Source organism: Microcaecilia unicolor, chromosome 10 (assembly GCF_901765095.1).
Source record: "Microcaecilia unicolor chromosome 10, aMicUni1.1, whole genome shotgun sequence".
NCBI lineage: Eukaryota > Metazoa > Chordata > Amphibia > Gymnophiona > Siphonopidae > Microcaecilia > Microcaecilia unicolor.
In genome coordinates, this window is record NC_044040.1 from 2,151,613 (window position 1) to 2,178,336 (window position 26,724).

A 26,724-nucleotide genomic window follows, 5' to 3' on the forward strand; every position below is an offset into this window, starting at 1 on the left:
GAGAATATTTTGAGATCTCGAAGTCTGACTGTGTAGCTTTCCTCTGAACTGTTTCCATTTTCAGTCTTTTTTAAATAGAGATATGCTGCCACAATTCAGCAAAGTATTCAAATGGTGGGGACGGAGGAGTGGAATCTCACTGGTATTCCATAATGTATTCATGCGATCGTCCCTTCTTTACTGGCAATACCTCATCTTCTGTCACACTGACAACTTTCAGATCAATGGAGAATACTTCTAGGTCTCTTTTCTCTTTCCATAATTGCCAATTCTTGTACTCTTAGAGGTCCTTTTAGAAAGGCACGCTAGCGTTTATAGCATGCGCTAAAACTAGGCACGTGCTAATCGTTAGAGACGGGAGAAGGACCACAGACTCTGGAGACAAAAAGGGGTAAATGATGTAGAAACTGGGTGCTCCTGTTTATCACCTCTACACATGTCTTTCTTGATTTGGATTGCATTTGGTCGTTTCTGAGATGGACGTCCTTGGTTTCGATTATCGCCAAAAATCAGAAACGATCAAGTCTAGAGATGACCATCTCTATGGACGACCAAATTTCAGGACTTGGGCGTCCCTGACTGTATTATCGAAACAAAAGATGGACGTCCATCTTGTTTCAAAAATACGGGTTTCCCTGCCCCTGGATGGGGACGTTTTGCGAGGACGCCATCATCAAAACTTGGACGTCCCTTTCGAAAATGCCCCTTCACGTGTCCACCCACGTTTTCTGGAGGCCCACCCAGAATCTGCTGTCTGGTTGTGCTTCTGGTTCATACCCATGAAAAAAATATAATCTGTGACACTCACTCTGTCTCTCCCTTTTCTTACACAGTCTTCAACCTGCTGAGCTGAACTTGGCCAGGGTATCTGAAAGAAATGAGAGAGTCGTATTAATCCCACATGCTTGCTTCATGAGAAAATGAACCCTTGTTTAAAAAAAATGTTGTCACTATTCATTGTGGTTTTCGAAATTCTATACCAGAGAGACACATTCTGATCAAAGATAATAACCACAAAATCCATCTGAATTAACCATTGTAGCTATCACTGTAGCGTCTCGGAGATCTCACACTCAACTGCTACAGATCCTTGGTGCCTAGCCTGGCTTCTTGGAATTATGTTACCTTCATCCATTCCTATTACTTATTTACTGCGGATAATCATAAGCAATGGTGAACAGGGTACCCCAGGGGTATTGATGTCCTCCATAAGCCCTGGATCTGCAGGACTGATGCATTTTACAGCAGGAAGTGTGTTGTTTTCCCATCTGCTGTGGGCCCTGCGATAGCTTCATTTTACTTCTGTTCCTTCAGTTAGGATACAGTTTACCATCCTCCCTTCCCAAGACCAACAAATGATGAAAGCATTTCTTATACAAATAATCATTAGTCTATGGGGGTTGTTTTGTAGTCTATCTATAATGTAATTTATGTAATTGATGTTCAGAATAATAAAACAAAATGGGAATAACAAAAAATCAAATAATAATTGTTTAGGAGTTTTACTAGAAACCCACTTGTCACCTATTTTCTTCTGGTTGGTTAGAGATTCTTTTTAAAACTTCTAATTTGTGAAGTATAACACACTACCTACATTTTTGTTTAAAATGCTTTCAAAATGGGGTTTGTTCCATAAAAGAAATATACAATGTTTTAAATTGTGTAGCTCTATCAAAGTATTCTATATTTATTGAGAATTTAGTGCAAGATGAGTTATATTTAGCTACATTTCAGTATCCTCATCAGAGGCGTAGCCAGACACCCAATTTTGGGTGGGCCTGGGCCCAAGATGGGTGAACAGAAGAACTCCGCCTTGTCCCACAAGTGATTTGGTTTCTCCCTCTCTCGCTTGCATGCCATATGGTCTCTCAAACATCCCCCCCTTCCCCCACCTTTTAAATAGCAGATTTTCACTGGCAGTGAGCAGCAACTAATACACACTGCTTATGTTGGCCCCACGGCCTTCCCTCTGGTGCAATTTCCTGTTTCTACGTAGGCGGGAATACATCGGAGGGAAGGCTGTAGGGTCGGTGCGAACGGTATATATCAGTCACTGTTTGCTGCAGACAAAGATCTGCTATTTACAACAGGAGGGACAGTTCTTGGGAGTTTTCGGCTGGTGGGGCTTGAGGATCCCTGCCAGCCACATCATAGGTGTGCTGCTGCTACTGGGTGGCCCTGGGCCCAAAGTGGGTGGCCCTGGGCCCACCCGGACCCACCCTTGGCTACGCCACTGATTCTCATAGGACTTAGACTATGTTTCATACCTGAGGAAACAGAGAATTGAGTGACTTGCCCAAGAAGCATCAGTCTCATGAATTGGGTCTTCAAATTTCCAGACATCATGGGAGAAATTCTCAAAAGATTTGAACCTAAAATGTGTCCATTACAGGTGAAACTGACATTCCAGAATATTAGCATAAGTGTGAAGTTACATATCTAAATTTAGGTGTGAGCAGTCATTGTACATTAGCTCAATGGCTGGTGGAAATTTACCTCTGACCTGTCCGTGTCCCACCCCCTAGCAGTGGCACACTAAAAGAATAACAACATGTGTAACCTCAAATTACTGCCAAATTCCAATGCAGCTAATTGGAATATGGTTAATTCCAATTAGCGCCTAATGGAACAATTGAGTTATGCGCATAACTGGCGGAGTTCTGTAATCTGCGAATACAATTTTATGCACTACGGGGCCCTTTAACTAAGCAGTGGTAAAAAGTGGCCTGCGCTTTCCCGCACACTAAGGCCATTTTAGCACTGCCAGCAATGTTGACATTTCTGCAATAAAGGCCATGTGCCAGTTTTCCCTTTAGCTCATGGCCATTAGCACATGAACACTTACCCACACCTATTTTCTAGGTGGTAATTTTTCACACGCTAATCCTGCGCTAATGAGCGCATGACAATGCCCACTCTTTATCCGCAATGCAACAAAAAGCACCAAGAGCCTTCAGAAACGGACACAGTTTCCTTTAATTTGCAAAATTAAAATTCCAATATAGAACTGACATGAGCCGTGTTTCGGTGCACAGCGCTCGCGTCAGAAGTCTGCAGTAATGGAGATTTACCTGACGTGCCCAGGGTCATGGAGAGTTGTAGTTGAAACCGAGCCTGTTTCTGTTTCATCTCATTCTAAGGTCATCCACAAACACACCCCAGTAATTTTATTTTTCAGTGCAAAAACTAGGATGGGCGGGACAAATTGTTTGTTCTTTTGGCCGCTGTCGGTGACAGGGTGCTGGGCTCGATGGACCCTTGGTCTGTCCCACCATGGCGATGCTTATATACTTATGCTTATAGTGCATATTCATCCTTATTCTATAACAACATGCGTAAATGTTAGGACACCCCAGTTCATGACTCTCTCTTTCAACTCGTGTATAAAATTAAGGTGCGTAAACACCACTTAATGTAATTAGTGCCAATAATTGGTTAAGTGAATCAATGGTGCTAATTAGTTCATTATTTAATTGTGTGCACAAATTTGCATGTTCAATTTTTAGTGACTTTATAGAATTGGGGGGGGGGGGGGTTAACCCTTGAAGATGCTCAAGCAGTCAGTTGTGCGTAACTTAATATAATAATTAGCTGATTATTGGTGTTAATTGGCATAGATTATCTGTTGTGCATGTAAATGCCCTTAATTGGGATTCTAGAAATTGTGCATTCAAAATCCATAACATGTAACCTGAAGGGGGCATAAACCTGGAAGGGGCAGCTTTGAGGGTTTGAAATGATGTTGTATCCATTTATATCATGATTCATGCAATGCAGAAGGAAGAAGAAACAAGACGTTTGGCCTATTTTGACAGTTTTTACCAAAGGGATTTTGATTTAGCTCATGCTTTTTGTTTTCTCCAGGAGTAGCTCAAGGCAAGTTACCTTCAGATACAGTAACAGAGCAATTCTAGAACTGGATTCATATAGTTACATGTGTCATATATGCACAAGTGGAACACTATGCATTATTTTGTAGGGCAACATGTAAATGCTATACTGCGTGAGTGCGAGGGGGTATACACAGAAGCGAATCATAGGTGGGCCATGGGTATGTCACCAAACAATCTATTTATTTTGCAAAATTTCATGTACCAACTCTCACAGAAAAATATATATCAAGGCAGTTTACAATACATGAACATCTTCATTCTGAGAAAAGAAAAAAAAAACCCAAGAGAATATAAGCTACATAAGGAAGGATATATTAATAACACAACAATCTATAACCAGTAAATCATACAACAAGCAATGACGTAATATTGGGGCTCATTTTCAAAGCACTTAGACTTACAAAGTTACAGTTGGGCTCATTTTCAAAAGAGAAAAATGTCCAAAAAGTGACATGAATCTGTACTTGGGACATTTTTTCTCACAAAAACGTCCAAATTGGTATTGTCAAAACCAATTTTTAGGCGTTTTTCTATGAAGTCTGTCAGAAGTGTGTTCAAATCACAAGGTGACGTGTCAGGGGTGTGTTAAGGGTGGGATTTGGGCGTTCCTAACACTTGGACGTTTTTCAGCCATAATGGAGCAGAACAAAACCGTCCAAGACTAACACTAAGACATTTTGAGCTAGACTTGTTTTTATAATGAATAAGGCAGAAAAAGATGCCCTAAATGACCAGATGACCACTGGAGGGAATCAGGGGTGATTTCCCCTTACCACCCCAGTGATCACTAACTCCCTCCCACCCCTACCCCCAAAAATGTGATTAAAAACATTACTTACCAGCCTCTAAGCCAACCTCAGATGTTATACTCAGGTCCATTAGAACAGCACACAGGTCCCTGGAATAGTCTAGTGGTGGATACAGTGCACTGCGGATAGGTGGACCCAGACTCATACCTCTCCTTACCTGTTACACTTGTGAAGGAAACTGTGAGCCCTCCAAAACTCACCAGAAACCGAATGTACCTACATATAGGTGCCCCCTTCACCCGTAAGGGCTATGGTAGTGGTGTACAGTTGGGGGGGGGGGGCTGGGTTTTGGGAGGCTCAGCAGACAAGATAAGGAGCAATGATGAGATGTCTACCTGGGTGCATTTTATGAAATACACTGAAGTCCCCCCCTAGGGTGCCCTATTGCTTTCCTGGGATGTCCGGGGGACCAGTCTACTAAAAATGCTGGCTCCTCCTATATCCCAATGGCTTGATTTTATGCGTTTTGCACTTGGATGTTTTTTGTTTGAAAATGGACCAAAAAGCAAAATGTCCAAGTCACCAAACCTTGTTAAAAACAGTATTTTCAAAAACAAGAAATAGATGTTTTTCTTTTTTTTTAAATTAACTTCTTTCCTATTCAAATTTTGAACGTTTTTTGGAAAACGTCCAAAGTCGGACTTAGACTGACAAAGTTCCATAGGTTACAATGAGGGGCATTTTCGATATGACGTCTAAGTGCTTTGAAAATACGTATAGGAGGGAAAAAAGTATGGATACTCATCCCGAAGTGCTACTCCCATTGTCATTAACTACAACCATTAACAATCAAAAAAAATCACCTAAATAGCCAAGTTTGCAAAGCTTTAAGACCGAGGTCTCCATCCTAAGGTCAATTATCAGTTAAATGGGTTGTATGGTGCAATTAAGCATGCCAACTTACTCCAGCCATTGACCTGGCATAAGTGGCCACACCTAAAGGTTGACACACCAATGTGGATTTATGCTTACACTGCCAGGTTCTATATGTTGCGTCTTAATTTCCATGCAGAAATTGAAACGTATTCTATTATAATGTACGCAACTTAATTGGTCAATTAGCTGACGGATATTAGCAAGCAATTAGCACTAATTGGCATTCATTAAGATTTACATGCAGAACTTAAAAAAAACAACAAAAATGAGCATTTTCCCTGGACACCCCCATTCTTATTAGGGGTGTCCAGGGAAAATGCTCATTTTTAAAAAAATTGTTCTGTTCATTGTGTTGGGAGTCTAATGAAATCATGATTGCTGCAGAACTAGAACATTTTATGTTACCAGGCAACAAATTCAAACTTTATAACCAAACTGGAGTGGAGGAGTGGCCTAGTGGTTAGAGTGGTGGACTTTGGTCCTGGGGAACTGAGTTTGATTCCCACTGCAGGCACAGGCAGCTCCTTGTGACTCTGGGCAAGTCACTTAACCCTCCATTGCCCCATGTAAGCCGCATTGAGCCTGCCATGAGTGGGAAAGCGTGGGGTACAAATGTAATAAAATAAATAAATAAATGAAAACGAAGATTCCTATGCTGTGGATAATTTTCGAATTGGTTCAAAGTTTCGAGGTTGGTTTTTAAGGTGGTTCGTGGAATAGCTCTGTCTTATTTTCAGCAAGTTCTTGAGGTTCACCATCTAGGTTGAGCGTTATGCTCTCGGGCTCTTATTGGTTACTTGTCACTCTGCAGTGCGTTGTGCTTTCCGAGGGATGCTGCAGTTCCTGGTTTGTGGAATCAGCTATAATACACAGCACAACAGGAAAACACCTCTTTGCGAAGTCCAATGAGAATGAAGAAGTAGAAATTGTGACACAAGCTTCAACACAGGGAACGTCTGTCACAATTCTTTTAGTGCACCAAACAGAGAACCGACACGGGACCATGTTTTGCAGCCTCCGGGGTCAAAAATACAATATCTGCTACTGAATGGATTGGAAATCAATGTTGCCCACCCCCCCCACCCCCAAAAAAAGGAAATTCATTGAATGCACAGATTTCATATGTAACTGCAGCAGTGGCACTTTTGTCATCGAGGCATTTTTCTGTATACATTTGAAATCCATGTATTCAGTGGCGTAGCGAGGGCGGCTGCCACCCGGAGTGGATCGCCCCTCACCCGTTGACACCCGGGGCGGACCGCCCCGTCCTTGCTACGCCACTGCATGTATTCAGTGCATTTTTTGTGTGGGGGGGGGGGGGCATCATTGATTTCTAATTTATTCAGTAGCAGATATTGTATTTTTGACCACTGAGGCAGGCGGTCTTTACCACCGAAAAACACATTTGGCGCAATAAAGGGATTGTGATAGACGCTCCTTGTGGTGAAGGTTGTGTCACACTCTCTACTTCATTCTTATGGAATCGGCTACCAGACCTATCTCTGTTTAAAAAGCAGCTTGGGACACGTTTTTTTGCCCAAACTTGTTATATTTTATGAGAGAGCAGTTTCATAATTGCCTTTCTGCCCAGGCTTTTATTGTTGTCGTGTTTTGTTTTGTGGCTGTTTGTTTTAACTCTGCTTTTAGGTGTATTTTGTATGTCTTTTGTAATACCTCACCTAGGTAATTGGTGGTTAGAAATGCTTAAATACATAAACTAACTAAAATAAATAAACTTCCTGTATCCCCAAAAGGATGTCCGGAGATGTAACTGTATTTTGCACAGTATGTCTAGAAATAATACTTCCAGGCTGCAAAGTTACATTGCGTGACACTTGAGTTCCACATGTAGCATCACTATGAGATAACGCAATCAGTTTATGGTAATTGTCTGCCTGTATTTTGTCTTACTCAGACAAGAGAATGCTTCAAAAAGCAAAATATTTTGTCTTATTTGTATCAGCAACAGAAAGGCATATGACGATTGGCAAGGTCAAGTAAAGCCGATACAGCTAAGAGAGCCACTGTGCTTAGCTTAAGTGGAAGATCAAGTTACAGTACAAAAAGCTTCATAAATCTTAGGTGGCATTTTAATTCCATGTACTTCTTTCTTTTGTGATAAGACTGAAGCTGTTGATTATCTTGGAACGGACCCCGTCCAGTCCAGCAAAACTTTTAATTAACTTAACACAAGACTACCTTTACTTCAGGAAGCAGGTGAAAGCCTGGCTCTTCAACCAAGCCTTTAATGGAAGAAGTAACTAACTTGTTAGTCTCACTCACACACACAAGGATTGACATGTTTATCCACTCCTACCCTAGCTGAGATAATATTTAACCATCTCTCTGACCTCATGTGCAACTTTCTTCACATCAATCACCTTACTTTCTAATTCTTCCTACTTTTTTACTCAACTATATGTTACAACTTTGCCTTACCCTTCACTACCAATTATTTATTTATTTTTTTTTTTGTATCCCGCACTTTTTCCCACTCATGGCAGGCTCAATGCGGCAGGCAATGGAGGGTTAAGTGACTTGCCCAGAGTCACAAGGAGCTGCCTGGGCCGGGAATCGAACTCAGTTCCCCAGGACCAAAGTCCACCACCCTAACCACTAGGCCACTCCTCCACTTATAATGTTCTAGCACATATTGTGTTGTCATTGCAAGTAGTATACCATGCCATATTTTGTATTGTTATTTTTACAGCTTTACTCATACTACCCCTCTCCTCAAGACCCTTCACTGGCTCCCTATCCGTTTTCACATCCTGTTCAAACTTCTTCTACTAACCTATAAATGTACTCACTCTGCTGCTCCCCAGTATCTCTCCACACTCCTCCTTCCCTACACCCCTTCCCGTGCACTCCGCTCCATGGATAAATCCTTCTTATCTGTTCCCTTCTCCACTACTGCCAACTCCAGACTTCGCGCCTTCTGTCTCGCTGCACCCTACGCCTGGAATAAACTTCCTGAGCCCCTACGTCTTGCCCCATCCTTGGCCACCTTTAAATCTAGACTAAAATTTAGGCCCACCTCTTTAACATTGCTTTTGACTCGTAACCACTTGTAACCACTCGCCTCCACCTACCCTCCTCTCTTCCTTCCCGTTCACATTAATTGATTTGATTTGCTTACTTTATTTATTTTTTGTCTATTAGATTGTAAGCTCTTTGAGCAGGGACTGTCTTTCTTCTATGTTTGTGCAGCGCTGCGTATGCCTTGTAGCGCTATAGAAATGCTAAATAGTAGTAGTAGTAGTAGTAGTTTACAGCTGTAATTGCCTATTGCTCATGTTTGATCTATTCTTACTGTACACTGCCTTGAGTGAATTCCATGAAAAAGGCGGTAAATAAATCCTAATAAATTAAATAAATAAATTAGTTAACGGGGATATTGTTTGTATCCTTTATAGAAGATGGAATTGACCCACTGAAGGTAATTAGGGACACTGTGAGATGTGTTTAATTGAAGAAATTCATGCTTATAAAGAAGAAGCACAAAGAATCAATCATGCTATGGTTGTGGAAAGTTTGAAAAGAAAATTCTGGTAGTTAAAATATTTACATGTTGGTTTTAGGTGGAAGTACTAGCAGTTAAGCAACATGAGGTACAGCCTTAGCAGAGAGAAATAAGGTTTCTCCCAGTTTAGAATGTTGGAGGATAGGTTTCTTTATATTTAAGGTCTAGTATTGATAACAATTTAAATGGCCAGGAGAGGCCTGTCCGGTGCTAACCGGGCATTTTCAACGGCACTTAACTGGATAGTGACCTAGTTTGGTTGTTACCTGGGGCGGAGCACCCACTCCTCCAGGTGCATCCTCCCTCCCTCTTCCAAGCAAGGGGGTGAGATGAGCAGTTGCACAGCTATTGGCTCTGCTGGTCCTCCTGCCCCGGAACAGGAAATTGATGTCAGCTCTGCTGGTCCCCTGCCCCCTCTGACAGCTGCACAACTGCACAGCGCACCCCTTTGCTGCCTGCACCCAGGGTGGACCACCCCCATCCCCCCTCCCTTGGTGTGCCACGGAGATAAAGACATGCATGGCCCATCTAGTCTGACGTAACTTCCACGAGGGCGGGACACAAGGAGGGAAGGAGGGCCGAAGGGAGGCGTTCTGCTGCCTGCAGCGCTGCTTTCACAGAGGTGAGACTACGATTTCAATGCAGGGGGCCCGGCCCAGTGGTGGATGGAGGGGAGGAGCGGTGGCGATGATCTCGGGGGGGGGGTGGGGGTGGAGGGGGAGCGGCGGCAGCGATCTCAGGGGGGTGGAGGGGGTGAGCAGTGGCTGTGGCAATCTCGGGGGGAAGCGGTGGCGACCTTGGGGGGGGTGGAGGGGGGTTGGGGCAGCAGGGGCGGGGCCCCGGGGGCAGCCTTGCCTCAGGCCCGGCCCAGTCTCTCGGTGGCCCTGTTTACTACTACTTCTTATAGCAATATTAGATGTATGCAGTACTGTACACATTATTCCCTGGATTCTATATAGCGTGCCTAGAGATCTGCGCTGTAATCCAAGTGTATTCCATAACAACGTGCGTAATTTAATTGGCTTAAGCTAATCAGCTCTTAACAAGCAATAATGAACACTAATTGGCAATAATTAGAATTTACACACACAATTCGCTAAACACATTCTGTAACGCAGTGCACCTAACTTCTAAGATATGCAGGCAAAAAGGGGTGTGGTTATAGGCGTTTCATGGGTTTTGTGAAATTTACACACATAGTTATAGAATCTGGCCCAGTGCGCCTAAATCTATGTGCTGGGATGTACGCCATGTTTTTGTTGGTGTAAATGGATGCGTGTAGTTTTAGGCGCTGTGATTTCTGCCTAGGTGTATTCTATATTCAACACCTAAATCTAGGCGTCACTTATAGAATACGTTTAGTTGGCCTTGATTTCCGCATCAATTTTTAGGCACCATTATATAGAATCTTCCCCCATATGCAGGTACTTTCTCTGTCCATAGGTGGCTCACAATCATTTTTGTACATAGGGAAATGGAGGGTTAAGTGACTTGCCCAAGGTCACAAGGGGCGGCAGTGGGAAGTGAACCCAGGTTGCCAAGATCAAAGCCCACTGCACTAACCATTAGGCTACTCCTCTCTTATTAGGTTAGCATACTAATCATTACACAGTAACTGGACAACACGGGCACAACCATGCTCTGCCCATGACATACCCCCTCCAAAAAATATTTTTAAAAATCGATAATGTGCAGGTTAGTGCACATAAACAGGAAAATATGACAAAACACTTTAATGCCTTTCTGTTTGCGTGTGTTAACCACATATTAAGGGCTTAACACCCTTTAGTTCTTTATAACGGTTTATGTCCTTTTGCCTAGCACTGAAATTAGGCGCTTATGTCTGTAGCTTCCCAGACCATTTCTGGATCCTTTTGTAAACATCACCATTATGTTGGTCAGAATTCAATGATAGTTTAAAAATGAGTGATCAGGTATGCAATTTCATTTAGTTCTTTCAAAACTCTGGGATTTATACCATCCAGTGCAAGTGATTTGCTACTCTTCAGTTTGCCAGTTTGCCCTACTAAGTCATCCTCATTCACTGAGGTTTATTTCAGTTCCTCTGAATCATCAACTTTAAATATTATTTCTGGCATGGATATCTTTCTCAGTAAAAACTAAAGCAAATAATTCATTTAGTCCTTCTGCTATGGCCTTGTCTTCCCTTAATGACCCTTAATTAGATTGCAAGCTCTGTCGAGCAGGGACTGTCTCTTCATGTTCAAGTGTACAGCGCTGCGTACGTCTAGTAGTGCTATAGAAATGATAAGTAGTAGTGGTAGTCTTTGGGATTCCGGAATGCTGCTACTCTTTGGGATTCCGGAACCTTGCTTCTCTTTGTCCTTATCCCTTATTTGTCCTGTTTGTCCTAATTAGATTATAAGCTCTGTCGAGCAGGGACTGTCTCTTCATGTTCAAGTGTACAGCGCTGCGTACGTCTAGTAGCGCTATAGAAATGATAAGTAGTAGTAGTAGTTTTACTCCTTGTTCATCTAATGGTCCAATTGATTTCCTCAGCAAGCTTCCTTTCAGATTTTCTCTTTGCCTGCCTTATCAATGCTTGTGATTTTTTATTTTTTTTAATTTTAATGTGGTTGTTCAGTCTATTATGAATACAATTCTTTGTACCTTCTCAAGGATCTACACCTAATATGAGGCCCCTGCTAGGAATGGATTAGCAGGGGGTTCCTCTTGAAGGATGATACTAACTATAAATCTATAATGAACCTGTCCTTGATTTTTATGCTGCTGATGCAGTCTCTGGGGAAAGCGTGGGTGGAAACATTTAGATAATGTACCAAAGTAATAAATAAGACCTGTATGAAACCGTGACCCTACCTCTCTGTAATTCTCACTGATCTGGTCCAAGCTGAGGGAATATACGCGGTCTCTGCCTCCCACAAACAGCCTTTCTTGGTAATCATCCAAAAGCATGGTGTGAAGGTCAAGGAATCCAGAAGGGCTGTGGAAAACTGACGTCCTATTTAAATCCCAGAGTTCTGAAAGCAAATAACAATTAAAAAAAAAAAAGTTGTCAAGGAAGAACATGAGATTACGCTCTAAGCATTTCAGCACTTTTTATAGTTTTAGGATCTACCTGTGGCAAAACGTCTTCAGTCTCTTGCTTTTAATGGGAACTGAGCTTCCAGATCACAGAGAGAAAGAGAATGGCAGTGATTTATTACAATGGAAACACGACTTGGCATGTTTTGAAGATGACCCTGCCTTCAAAATAATATTATGGAGACAGTTTGTTTTAGACTCTCCTCCTCAGGTCCATGACCCATGGATCACTGCATGCCTCCTCTACATATTTGATATTTGCACTTTTTCTGTGATAAAATACGGACACATTGTTATTAAGCAAAGTATAACAATAGTCACTACTGATGTGTGGTCACCATCCCTGGCAAGTATTAAATGCTTGAGTATCTATAGTCAGTGTGGGTTTTCAGGATAGCAACCGTGAATATTCATGAGACAGATTTGAATGCAGTGGAGGCAATGGATTCAAATCTTAATCATGCATATTAACTGAGGATACCCTGAATTGGCTATGATTACAAGAGGTTCAGTCTGATAGGTTGTGAGTTCCTAAGATTGAAAAAGCTCCAGACTTCCCAAAACACGGCAGCCAGACTTATTTTTGGCAAGTCAAGATTCGATAGCGCAACACCTCTTCGAGAGAAGCTTCACTGGCTCCCCATCAGAGACGTCTTCCCATACTTATCTTAATCTACACCTCCCCAACTGCACAGGTATTAAGTACAAATCCCTCTACACATCCAATTTTTCCATTTTAGGTAGCCAGCTTTGGAATGCTTTACCAAGATCCATCCGAACAATCAATGGCCTTTTGCCCTTCAGGAAAGTACTGAAGACCCATCTCTTCAAGATAGCCTACCCTAACGATTCAACCTAATCTAAAGCCTGCCCACATGATTCTTATCGACAATTGTTATACATTGACCATGTTTTCCATTATCCTTATTGCTATCCCATATCCCTTCCTCGCCATCTTCCTACGCCTACCTTCTAACGCTCATGTCCTTCTGCACCCAATTCCTCCTATGTTCAATTTACTTATCCGTTAACCCCATTAATATTGTGTTTACTACAAATTGTATATTCTTTTTTATGACTTTGTAATTCTTCATATTGTTACTGTGTAAGCCGCATTAAGCCTGCCATGTGTGGGAAAATGCGGGGTACAAGTGTAATAAATAAATAACTACTAGGCTATACAAATGATTATCTGCCATGAACCCCTTTTGGAGAATGGCTAATGACAATCCTTTCACCCTGTATGGCTGCCCATACATTCTTTCCCCATCTCACCCAGCTGCTGCCCTGAATAGCCAAACATTGCTATTATTTCGAAATCTTCTGCTGGCATGAGGCTCTCTAACGAGAGTGTTAATTCCAAGGTGGTGTTTCCTTTGGTGCCACGTAAAGAACCCAACCCTATGGCCATCAAATACTGCACATAAGGTCAATTTTGAAAGGGAGAGATTTCCATGGGTAAATGGGATGTTACCCAGAGGGACAATAAGCAGCAATAAATATTTTTGCATCCGTAAACCATGGGTCTCTTTTACAAAGCCGCGCTACCAATTCTCGGTGCAGCAAATGAGAGGGAAGCTCATTCAATTCCTATGGGCTTCCTCTCATTTGCCACGTGGGAATCACTAGTGCAGCTTTGTAAAAGAAGCCCTACATGGGGGAAACTGACCCAAGGTAATGTCTGACAGGCAAATTTTGAAATTGTTTCTTTTGCAAAACCAGCTTGAGACTTACTGAAAATTGCTCACTATACTTTGGCATAGTTTTAGTATTTAGTTTAGGAGTAGAAAACAAAATGAGGGTTAGAATGATGGATGAAAGGGTGAAAAACTCTCTGCCTCCTCCCACTAGCCATTGAGAATATTACATAAATATTGCCACATTGGGACAGACCAAAGGTCTATCAAGCCCAGCACCCTGTTTCCAACAGTGGCCAATCCAAGTCAGAAATACCTGGCAAGATCTCGAAAAAGTTCAATACATTTTATGTTGCTTATCCCAGAAATAAGCAGTGGATTTTTCCCAAGTCAATTTAATAATGGTCTATGGACTTTTCCTTTAGGAAGCCATCCAGACCTTTTTTAAACCCTGCTAAGCTAACTGCCATTACCACATTCTCTGGCAACAAATTCCAGAGTTTAATTACACTTTGAGTGAAGAAAAACTTTCTCTGATTTATATTAAATTTACTACTTTGTAGCTTCATTGCATGCCCCCTAGTCCTAGTATTTTTGGAAAGAATAAACAAATGAGTCACGCCTACCCGTTCCACTCCACTCATTATTTTATAGACCTCTATCATACCTCCCCTCAGCCATCTTTTCTCCAAGCTGAAGAGCCTCAGCCGCTTTTGCCTTTCCTCATAGGGAGGTCGTCCCATCCCCTTTATCATTTTTGTCGCCCTTCTCTGTACCTTTTCTAATTCCACTATATCTTTTTTGAGATGCGGTGACCAGAATTGAACACAAACTTACCGGCTACATGCCTTCCCTCATCCTAGTTTTCTGCCAGCCCTGAACTATCTCAACCTCTGGTTTCCTCCATCATCTGCCTTGCAACATCTCCTTCCACTCTGGTTTTCTTTTTGGTTCCTGCCCTGTAATCTCCCTCTCCTTTGGTCTCCCCACCCTAAAACATCTCTCCTTCCTATCCTACTTCCTGCCTTGAAACATCTCCCCATTTTTCTTCCTCCATCATGCTATATCACCTCCAATCTGCCATTTGAGTTGCACAAAGCTCCTTCTCTCTGCCCTGCCACCTTCTCTGTATCCCTGCTATCGTCTGTCCAGTATCCCTCATATTTCATTCTCCCTTCTCCACACACTTGCTTATGTACTTGTAACCCCTTTGTTGGAGGTGTTCTAGATTAGTGTTTCCAAGTCGGTCCTGGAGTACCCCCTTGCCTGTCAGGTTTTTAGGGTATCTACAATGAATGTGCGTGAGATTCATTTGCATATACTGCCTCCATTGTATGCAAATCTCATCCATGCATATTGATTGTGGAAATCCTGGAAACCGGACTGGCAAGGGGGTACGCCAGGACTGACTTGGGAAACACTGGTCCAGGTGGCTGCCTAGATTATGGCCATGACAGGTGGACAAAAGGGGTGCACACAATTATTTATTTGTCTGGACCAGGGTGGGACTAGGATATGCCTAGGAGGTGGAGTAAGCTCTACTCACACTTCACACAGTGATGGAGACCACATTAGTTCTTTTGCTGAAAGCAGAACCTTTCCTGTCCTTCCGTTGATAAGGGTACAGCTTCCAATATTTCAACACAGATGGCCAACTATTTACAATAGCTTTCTTCTCTCCTCCAAAAGCATAAAAATTACAAACAGCTTCTCCTTATTACTCAAAGCACTGGCCCATGTGGTGAGGGCCTGGCTTGCACAGTTCACTTGCTGTTACTCTTAAACAGCTGTTAACTGTTATCAAAAGTCTATTAGTTAGTAATCACTTGCAGGCTCCTTGGTATCTAGGTGATAGACACTGTGGCTCTGCAGCAAGAATGTTTCAGATGTTAAACAGATCTTTTCTCCTCCTGCTTGTTATAGTTAGAAGTTGTAGGATGCCTGGGTGTCACAGCAGGTACCTTGAACAAATCCTTTCTCCTCCTTCCCTGAACTGCACAGAGGTGGAAAGATTCCCCATACCTTCCCACTAAAACAAGCGAGCAATCAGGTTCCAGGTCTGTTACTTGTCCCTTGGTCCTTAGCAAGTGCCTTTTAGTGCCAACTTGTTGGAGTGTGTCAGGATGATTCTGCATTCAGGACTTCTTTATCAGGCTGGACAGAAGGGATCTCCCTTTTACCATGGGTCAAAGGTAGGAGACAGAACTCGGGACAAATTTGGCGGGCAAGAAGGGAACTTATAATACATTGGGCGGGGGGGGGGGGGGGGTAGTACAGCTGCTACCAGACCCTTCTCCAAATTATCATAAACCCTCCTACCCTTCCTTCAGTTTCTAGAAGATTCTAGTGTGAACATATGTTTTCCTGACCCTGCTGGAACAGGAAAAAAACAAATTCACAGAAATATCACAACTTAAGCTGGCTGCAAGCTGTCTATCTGCTGAGTGGATAACAGCCTAAAGATGAGAGTTGGGATAAAATGAAGGCACCTTTTTCCTATTGGCTATCAGGGCTGCCATAGCCCAGCAATAGAAGCACTAAGTTAATGGACTGAATGGACTGTGCAAAGCACAGAGAATTTAAAACAGTACAAACAGTTGTTAAAATTCTCATGATGTTACATAAGAACATAAGAGTAGCCATATTGGGTGAGACCAACGGTCCATCTAGCCCGGTATCCTGTTTCCAGCAGTGGCCAAGCCAGGTCACAAGTAGTACTTGGCAGAAACCCAAATCATAGCAGCATTCCATGCTACCAATTGCAGGGCAAGCAGCTGCTTCCCCATGTCTGTCTCAATAGCAGACTGTGGACTTTTCCTCCAGGAACTTGTCCAAACCTTTTTTTTTTTAATTTATAAAATTACCCCACTATGTAACCTGTGATACTAGACAGATATTACTATCTTAGGCCTTCTCATGCCTTCTCAGGTATACCAGTTTGCTTCATTTCTTTGAAGGCGTAAATAAATATATGGATAAAGGTGAGCCGGTTGATGTAGTGTGTCTGGATTTTCGGAAAGCTTTTGACTAAGTTCTTCATGAGAGACTCCTAAGAAAATGTAAAAAGTCATGGGATAGGAGGCAATGTCCTTCTGTGGATAAGGACTTGGTTATTGTACAGAAAACAGAGGCTAGGGTTAAATAGCCATTATTCTCAACAGAGGAGAGTGAATAGTGGAGTGCTGCAGAGATCTGTACTGGGACCGGTACTATTTAACATATTTATAAATGATCTGGAAAACAAAAGTGAGGTTATTAAGGAGCCCTTTTACAGAGCGGCAGTAAGCCCAACATGGGCTTTCCGTTTGCTCTTCCAGGACTACCGTCGGCCCAACGTGACTGCTAGTGGTAGTCCTGCTCCGAGCATGTACCATCTCTGGGGAGACCCCCCCTAGGAAACGGCTTGTGTGGTGATAACCCGACGGTAATCGGGCATCGCCGTACGCTGCCCGGTAACCGCTGGGTTAACGTGGGAGCCCTTATTGCCACCTCAGTGGGTGGAGGTAAGGGCTTCCCGCCACATGGCCATGTGGCAACAGTTCTCTTACCGCATGGCTGCGTGTGCTGGGGTTTTTTTTTACCCGCTGCGGTAAGAAGGGTCTTGGCGCATGTGAAACACCCCCACCGTAAGCACAGGGCCCTTTTTTCCGCAGCTTTGTAAAAGGACCCCTAAATTTGCAGATGACACAAAACTATTCAGAGTTGTCATGTGGATTGTTAAAAATTGAGGAAGACCTTAGGAAACTGGAGGACCGAGCATCCAAATGGAAGACGAAATTGAATGTGGTCAAATGCAAAGTGATGCACATTGGGAAGAATAATCTGAATCATAGTTACCTGATGTTAGGATCCACCTTAGGAGTCAGCACTCAAGAAAAAGATCTAAATGTCAATGTAGACAGTATGCTGAAATCTTTTACCTAGTGTGTGGCGGCAGCCAAAAAAGCAAACGGGATGCTAGGAATTATCAGGAAAGGGAAGGTAAATAAGACCAAGAATATAATAATGTCTCTGAATCGCTCTATGTTGTGACCTCACCTTGAGTATTGTGTTCCATTCTGGTTGCCGTATCTCAAAAAAGATGTGGAGCGGCATAATCGAAAGGAGTGCCCAAGTTTTTCTGAGGACGTCCTCGCAGGACGTCCCGGCAAAGGGGCGGTGAAACCCGTATTAGCAAAACAAGATGGGTGTCCATCTTTCGTTTCGATAATACGGTCGTGGACGCCCAAATCTGGAAATTTAGGTCGACCTTAGAGATGGTTGTCCCCGATTTTCGGTGATAATGGAACCCAAGGACGCCCATCTCAGAAACGACCAAATCCAAGCCATTTGGTCATGGGAGGAGCCAGCATTCGTAGTGCACTGGTCCCCTTGACATGTCAGGACACCAACCGGGCACCCTAGGGGGCACTCCAGTGGACTTCACAAATTGCTCCCAGGTGCATAGCTCCCTTACCTTGTGTGCTGTGCTCCCAAACCCCCCCAACCCCACAACTGTAGAACACTACCATAGCTCTAAGGGATGAAGGGGGAGCACCTACATGTGGGTACAGTGGGTTTCTGGTGGGTTTTGGAGGTCTCACATTTACCAGCACAAGTGTAACAGGTAAGGGGCGGGATGGGCCTGGGTCTGCCTGCCTGAAGTGCACTGCACCCACTAAAACTGCTCCAGGGACCTGCCTACTGCTGTCATGGAGCTGGATATGATATTTGAGGCTGGCATAGAGGCTGGAAAAAATATTTAAAAATTTTTTTTAGGGTGGGAGGGGGTTAGTGACCACTGGGGGAGTAGGGGGAGGTCAACCCCAATTCCCTCCAGTGGTCATCTGGTCAGTTCGGGCAGCTTTTTGAGGGTTAGTTGTAAGAAAAAATGGACCAAGTAAAGTCGCCCAAGTGCTAGTCATGCACGCCCTTCTTTTTTCCATTATCGGTCGAGGACGCCCATGTGTTAGGTACGCCCCAGTCCCACCTTCACTAGGCTTCCAACACACCCCATGAACTTTGGTCGTCCCCACGACGGAAAGCAGTTGAGGACGCCCAAAATCGGCTTTCGATTATGCCGATTTGGGCGACCCTGGGAGAAGGACGCCCATCTCCCGATTTGTGCCGAAAGATGGGCGCCCTTCTGTTTCAAAAATAAGCCTGATAGTGGGATTAAAAAAGGTTCATAGAAGAGCAACCAAAATGATAAAGGGGATGGAACTCCTCCCGTAAGAGGAAAGGCTAAAGAGGTTAGGGCTCTTCAACTTGGAATACAGATGGTGTGTTGGGGGGGGGGGGATATGACTGAGGTCTGTAAAATCCTGAGTGATGTAGAACGGATAGAAGTGAATCGATTTTTCACTCTTTCAAAACTGTACAAACACTAGGGGACACACAATGAAATTACATGGAAATACTCTGAAAACAAATAGGAGGCAATATTTTTTTTCACTCAAAGAATAGTTGATTTACCCAGTTACGCTGCCGGAGGATGTGTTAATGGGGTTAGCGTAACTGGGTTTAAAAAAGGTTTGGACAAGTTCTTGAAGGAAAAGTCCATAGTCTGTTATTGAGATTGGGGGGGGGGGGGGGGGGGGGGGGGGGGGTGAGCCACTGCTTGCCCTGGGACTGGTAGCATGGAATGTTGATTTTATTTGGGATTCTGTCAGGTACTTTCGACCTGGATTGGCCACTGTTGGAAGCAGAATACAGGGCTAGATGGACCATTGCTCTGACCCAGTATGGCTGTTTTTATGTTCTTAAGCACTAAGCACATTATAATGTTATGTATCCTGTACATGTGGATTGTAAATTTAATTTCCCCTTTTTTCCTTTACTTTGTCACTCATGTAATATATTATACAATGTAAACTAATGTGCCAGTATTTCTAAATAGCAGTATATTGAGCCTTGAATAAACTAATCTGTTTCTGATATTAGAGCACTGATCACGCTCTGAACTTCAGTGGAATGGCAACTTCACTGGTCCTTGTCCATGAAATGCATTGAGTGCTTGTAAATTTAGACCATGTGCACGCACTGCTCATCCATAACCTCACATGTGATTCCGGTCTGCACCCAGCTTTTATCAGCTACCACAATGAATGATACAAGATCAAAACACGCAATGTGGAGCAAGTGGAAAGAATTATTTGAACTATAAACCAAAATCTCGACTTTTATGACAACCTCAAACTTCAAAGGCGATACCGTCTGGAGCATTTCAGTTTGGAATTCACTGTGATTTAAGGTTTATTTTTCACACCGAAACACTAAATTTATAAGTTTCATATAGGCCCCTCCTCTAAATTTGTGATATAGACTCACAGCAGGAATTTGGGATTCTCTGTTGCTGAGAGGCTCAGGGGTTAATATTCTAACTCCCTGTGGAGAGGAAATGCTTACTTTTCACTGCATGGGCTGCTGCATTTTTAAAGTAAAAATAAGCACTTACTTTTAAAGTTTGGATTATTGTAATATCATTTATTTGTGTTGTTCAAAATCTTTGTTAAAGAAATTACAGTTGATACAGAACACCACTGCTGTGAGAAAATTTTCCGCACAAATAGGAAGGGTTACCCCTTTGTTGATGAACGTGCATCGGCTAGCTGTGGAAGCTCGCATCCGGTTCAAGTTGTGTGTGCAAATTGTGTGTAGTGGAGGAGTGGCCTAGTGGTTAGGGTGGTGGACTTTGGTCCTGGGGAACTGAGTTTGATTCCCACTTCAGGCAGCTCCTTGTGATTCTGGGCAAGTCATTGCCCCATGTAAGCCGCATTGAGCCTGCCATGAGTGGGAAAGCGCGGGGTACACATGTAACAAAAATAAAATAGATACTATTGGATTCTGGGCAAGTCATTGCCCCATGTAAGCCGCATTGAGCCTGCCATGAGTGGGAAAGCGCGGGGTACACATGTAACAAAAATAAAATAGATACTATTGGACATTCTACATGGAATGTTGCTACTCTGAGATTTTACATGGAATGTTGCTAGTGGAATAGCAACATTCCATGTAGAATCTCAAATAGTAGCAACAGTGGAGGAGTGGCCTAGTGGTTAGGGTGGTGGAGTTTGGGCCTGAGGAACTGAGTTCAATTCCCACTTCAGGCACAGGTAGCTCCTTGTGATTCTGGGCAAGTCACTTAACCTTCCATTGCCCCATGTAAGCCGCATTGAGCCTGCCATGAGTGGGAAAGCACAGGGTACAAATGTAACAAAAATAAAATAGATACTATTGGACATTCTACATGGAATGTTGCTACTATTGGAGATTCTACATGGAATGTTGCTACTCTGAGATTTTACATGGAATGTTGCTAGTGAAATAGCAACATTCCATGTAGAATCTCAAATAGTAGCATCAGTGGAGGAGTGGCCTAGTGGTTAGGGTGGTGGACTTTGGTCCTGGGGAACTGAGTTTGATTCCCACTTCAGGCAGCTCCTTGTGACTCTGGGCAAGTCACTTAACCATCCATTGCCCCATGTAAGCCGCATTGAGCCTGCCATGAGTGGGAAAGCGCAGGGTACAAATGTAACAAAAATAAAATAGATACTATTGGACATTCTACATGGAATGTTGCTACTAGTGGAGATTCTACATGGAATGTTGCTATTCCACTAGCAACATTCCATGTAGAAGGCTGCGCAGGTTTCTGTTTCTGTGAGTCTGACGTCCTGAAGGACGTCAGACTCACAGAAGCAGAAGCCTGCGCGGCCAAATTGGTGATCTGCAAGGGCTGACTTCAACATGGAATGTTGCTAGTAGAATAGCAATGTGTATAAAGCAGAGTTATTTGTCTATGAGGGAAAAGTCTCAACCGCTACAGCTACATTATATACACCGAAGTGTTCATTTTATAGACTGTAGAAAAAAGTCATCATAGACTTAAAAACCCTCAATTTTTACTTATATCGAATTTTTTACTTGTATCGAATTTTTATTTATTTTGTTTACTTTATCAAAAAAATAAAATCATCACTTATCTTGCCAAATGTTTCTTTTGAAAAGGCGCTTAGTTCGGTTAAATAATGACAATGCAATGGTTCCTACGGTCCCGTTTCGAGTATCTTCGTCAGGGAACCTCCTTGCACCTAAAAATATTGCGCCAAAATAATTAAATTGAAGGCAGGAAAAATTCAAATTCAAATAGTATCCACTAATATTATAGTGATAATATCTCACAGACAAATCATGTCCTCATACCTTTATTCAAAATCTTTGTTCGAAATCTTCATTGATTTTTCTCTAAGGTAGATCGTGTCTTCTGTAACTCCACTACTCCATTTTACAATTCCATGGACAGCGGCAATCATAGAAATATATATATTTTGTTATACACAAGCCGTAAAGGATAAAAAGGCGCCCTTCAAATTGACCAATGAAAATTATTCGATTGAGCTGTGACGCTCTAGTCCGTGATTGGACTGAGTCAGCAGTGTAGTACATGACGGTCCAATGCTCGATTGGGTAGAACTCCTTTTTAATTGCCCAACGAAGCCAGGTGAGGACGCCAACAAATTTCTTTACAGAAGACACGATCTACCTTAGAGAAAAATCAATGAAGATTTCGAACAAAGATTTTGAATAAAGGTATGAGGACATGATTTGTCTGTGAGATATTATCACTATAATATTAGTGGATACTATTTGAATTTGAATTTTTCCTGCCTTCAATTTAATTATTTTGGCGCAATATTTTTAGGTGCAAGGAGGTTCCCTGACGAAGATACTCGAAACGGGACCGTAGGAACCATTGCATTGTCATTATTTAACCGAACTAAGCGCCTTTTCAAAAGAAACATTTGGCAAGATAAGTGATGATTTTATTTTTTTGATAAAGTAAACAAAATAAATAAAAATTCGATACAAGTAAAAAATTCGATATAAGTAAAAATTGAGGGTTTTTAAGTCTATGATGACTTTTTTCTACAGTCTATAAAATGAACACTTCGGTGTATATAATGTAGCTGTAGCGGTTGAGACTTTTCCCTCATAGACAAATAACTCTGCTTTATACACATTGAGATTACCTGTATTGATTGTAGAGTATCTGTGTTAGCGTTGTATAGCTAGTAGAATAGCAACATTCCATGTAGAATCTCAAATAGTAGCAACAGTGGAGGAGTGGCCTAGTGGTTAGGGTGGTGGACTTTGGTCCTGAGGAACTGAGTCCGATTCCCACTTCAGGCACAGGCAGCTCCTTGTGACTCTGGGCAAGTCACTTAACCCTCCATTGCCCCATGTAAGCCACATTGAGCCTGCCATGAGTGGGAAAGCGCAGGGTACAAATGTAACAAAAATAAAATAGATACTATTGGAGATTCTACATGGAATGTTGCTACTATTGGAGATTCTACATGGAATGTTGCTATTCCACTAGCAACATTCCATGTAGAAGGCTGCGCAGGCTTCTGTTTCTGTGAGTCTGATGTCCTGCACGTCCGTGCAGGACGTCAGACTCACAGAAACAGAAGCCTGAGCGGCCACATTGGTGATCTGCAAGGGCCGACTTCTACATGGAATGTTGCTAGTGGAATAGCAACATTCCATGTAGAATCTCCATGGAGGAGTGGCCTAGTGGTTAGGGTGGTGGACTTTGGTCCTGGGGAACTGAGTTCGATTCCCACTTCAGGCACAGGCAGCTCCTTGTGACTCTGGGCAAGTCACTTAACCCTCCAGAGCCTGCCAAGAGTGGGAAAGCGCGGGGTACAAATGTAACAAAAAAAAAAAATGTAATATTCTAGAAGGGCACGACCATTTTACATTCCCTATCAAAAAGGATTTTTCAATCTACTTTTCCTTATCAGGCTGCACAGTTTGAGCATTCTCTTCCTTCTTTTCTTTTAAGAATCTCTTAAGACATTCCTTTTTAAGAATATTTACTAATTTGTGTTAATGGAGCTTTTTATTTTGGAAAATTATTCTATATTCCTATGGATGTGCCTATTGCATGTACATCTTTTTGTTGAAAATAATCCAGACAAAAAGCAGGCAGATATTTTTTTTTCTTGCACAGGTTTTAAAGAGAGAACATGTGGGGGTGGATCTCTGTGAGAACATGCATAGGGGTCCATTTATGAAGCTGTGGCAAAAGGGGGTCTGCTCTGGCATCAGCACGTGTTTTTGACGCCTGCCGAGACCCCTTTCACCCCAGCAGGTAAAAGGCAGTTTTAAAAAAGGGTTGGACGGTTTCCTAAAGGACAAGTCCATAGACCGAGCTAAATGGACTTGAGAAAAATCCACAATTCCAGGAATAACTTGTATAAAATGTTTGTACGTTTGGGAAGCTTGTCAGGTGCCCTTGACCTGGATTGGCTGCTGTCGGGGACAGGATGCTGGGCTCGATGGACCGTTGGTCTTTTCCCAGTATGGCATTACTTATGTACTTAAAAAAAGAAATGGATGTGTGGCAAGTGAACCACTTGCCACGTGCTGATTTCAGGGGGGAGTACTTGCCGCCACCCATTGAGGTGGCAGGGTTCCCTTACTACCTGGGCGGTAACCGGGTAGTGCACGACACTGCCCGATTACAGTCAGGTACATACCAGCGCTACAAAAACCGAAAATGGCACGTGCTGGAGGTGGGAACTACTGCTGGGCTGGTGTAGTAGCCTGGCCGTACTTTCCTTTTAGTGAGCAGTAAGCTTGCGTTGGGCTTACCATGGCTTTGCAAAAGAGCCTCATAGACTTTTCTCATATCTACATTGTTTGAAAATTGCCCTGAAGATGTTTAAAGAGTGTGAAACTTCCTTCTAACTTATTATATTGAGTGTGCATTTTACTTGTAGATTAAAGCAGTGTGGTAGCCATGTTAGTCCACTTTTAAAGGTAATAAATAGAAACAAAAAAATAAACACAGAAAAAAAAATAAGACGATACCTTTTTTATTGGACTAACAATACAGTTTTTGATTCGCTTTTGAAGTCAAATACCTTCTTCTTCAGATCAGAAATGAGCAAATGTTGCCAAATATCGGAGAATATAAGTGAAACACGAACGCATTCCAATGACAGTCTCACAGGAAGAGGGTGGGTTAGGTGAGAGACAAGGAGAAATGGGTGGGTGCAAGACAGGGAGAGGTGGATGGGTGATCAGAGGGTGACGAAGCAGTAGAAGTTTATGGTTTATAATGTGATAGAGGATCTGGGTTTGTCGCCCTCTGATCACCCATCCCTCTCACTCTGTGTCAGTCATTCATAGAAACATAGAAAATGATGGCAGATAAAGGCCATATGGCCCATCCATATCATCCACTATCTCTTCCTCCCCCTGAGCCCCCCTTGCCTATCCCATGCTTTATTGAATTCAGTTACAGTCCTTCTCTCCACCAGGAGGTCGTTCCACGCATCCACCACCCTTTCCATAAAGAAGCATTAATTTTGATTACTTCTGAGTCTATCCCCTTTTAACTTCATTCTGCATCTTTCTGTGGTCTCCATCACGCCTTTGTGCTAATATTTAAGGTATTTCCTGTATATTCGTGGCTGGTAACTTAAGATGGTCACAGTGTAAATTCTGAATCCATTCCAACTTTTCTAAGTAAATTCTGGCTAAGAATCAAACTCGTAACCTCCGAAACGTCTGTATTTAAAGCCCCAGAGTCATTTCCACAGACCTTCAACACATTTCATGTTGTGCTTAAAGCATCTTAGACCTAACTTTATGACCCTCTACAAAACTGTTGAGGTTGGATAATGAATGACCCAATATATCCTCCTAAACAGATTTTTCCTTAAAAGCCAAATGGGCAAAAAAAACAAAAAAACTTCTGTAGGCCCTTGTTTACTAATTAGTTTTTATAAGATTTGCTTATTTCCAATCTGACAAAGAAGGGCAACCTTCGAAAGCTAATCAAGAAATGTATTAAGTTATGTCCAATAAAAAAGGTATCATCTTATTTTCTTTACCATGTTTTATTTTGTTTGATTTCTATTGATAACCTTAAGAGTGGACTAACACGGCTACCACACTCCTCTATAATCTGACGAAGAAAGGCAACCTTCGAAAGCTAATCAAGAAATGTAGAAAGTTATGTCCAATAAAAAAGGTATCATCTTATTTTCTTTACCATGTTTTATTTTGTTTGATTTCTATTGATAACATCTGAGAACACTGGAAATGAATCATGGGGAAAATCTAAGGACAGCTGCTATAGGATTTCAGCTCAGTGCAACACTGAAGACCTCCAGCTATTTCAATCCTGGGAATCTCCTGCGCAGAGACCGTGCTAAGTCCGCTGAAGGAATGAAAGGATTAACTGGAATTATAACTGCAAATTGCTGAAAAGCAGAAAGAGAACTATCCAGGATGAAATTAGAAGCCAACCTTCAGTAAAAGCCAAAAAGGATAAAGCAATCAGTCATGGCATCAAAATGTCTCTGGTCAGTGTGATATTTACATCCGAGTCCCTGAAAATGTTCTAAGCTTTAAATTGTGTGGTCATATATATTCCAAAAACAAGTTTGCCATAGCTGCCAGTTTGCATAATGAAATGGCCACTAGTATATCCAAAAGTGTTTGAAACCTGATCAGTAGTTAGGTGAAATAGTTGCTATTAATTTTATTGATAAAGAGTTCCCTCTTGAACATATGACTGGCTCGTGGAGCCCCGGACATTCATTTCCAGAACTAAATAATGAGTCACAGGGATGGGAGGGAGGGAATACGTAGATAATAATGTGCCGGACTGGGGAGTCCTGGAGGGCCATCAGAGTTCAGACCCTTCGGGACCGCCCCACTCGGATGTCTGCTTTTGGATATTAAGTCTTGTTAAACAAGGGAGGGGGGCAGGGGTGTGCTGGTAAATTTTTAAAAACAGGCTCTTTCTCCGGACGTAGCCAGCTCTGCAGTCTGAAGGGCCAGGGGCAGTTGGGGGGAGGGGGTGGAGAGCAAAACTTGCCTCTCTCTCCTCCCTCCCTTCGTGTGGGCATGCCTGCCAC

At 42.6% G+C, this 26,724-nt stretch overlaps 1 protein-coding gene across 1 annotated transcript in view; it reads right to left on the reverse strand.

Moving 5' to 3' along the window:
- The window catches only part of SEMA3E (semaphorin 3E), a 139,971-nt gene that overhangs the window by 56,753 nt on the left and 56,494 nt on the right, over positions 1-26,724 (reverse strand). The window contains exons 2-3 of the mRNA XM_030216644.1: positions 11,943-12,103; positions 809-868 (exon numbers count right to left, since the gene is read on the reverse strand). Coding sequence (XP_030072504.1) covers positions 809-868; positions 11,943-12,103 — 221 coding nt within the window. The remainder of the gene's footprint in view (positions 1-808; positions 869-11,942; positions 12,104-26,724) is intronic.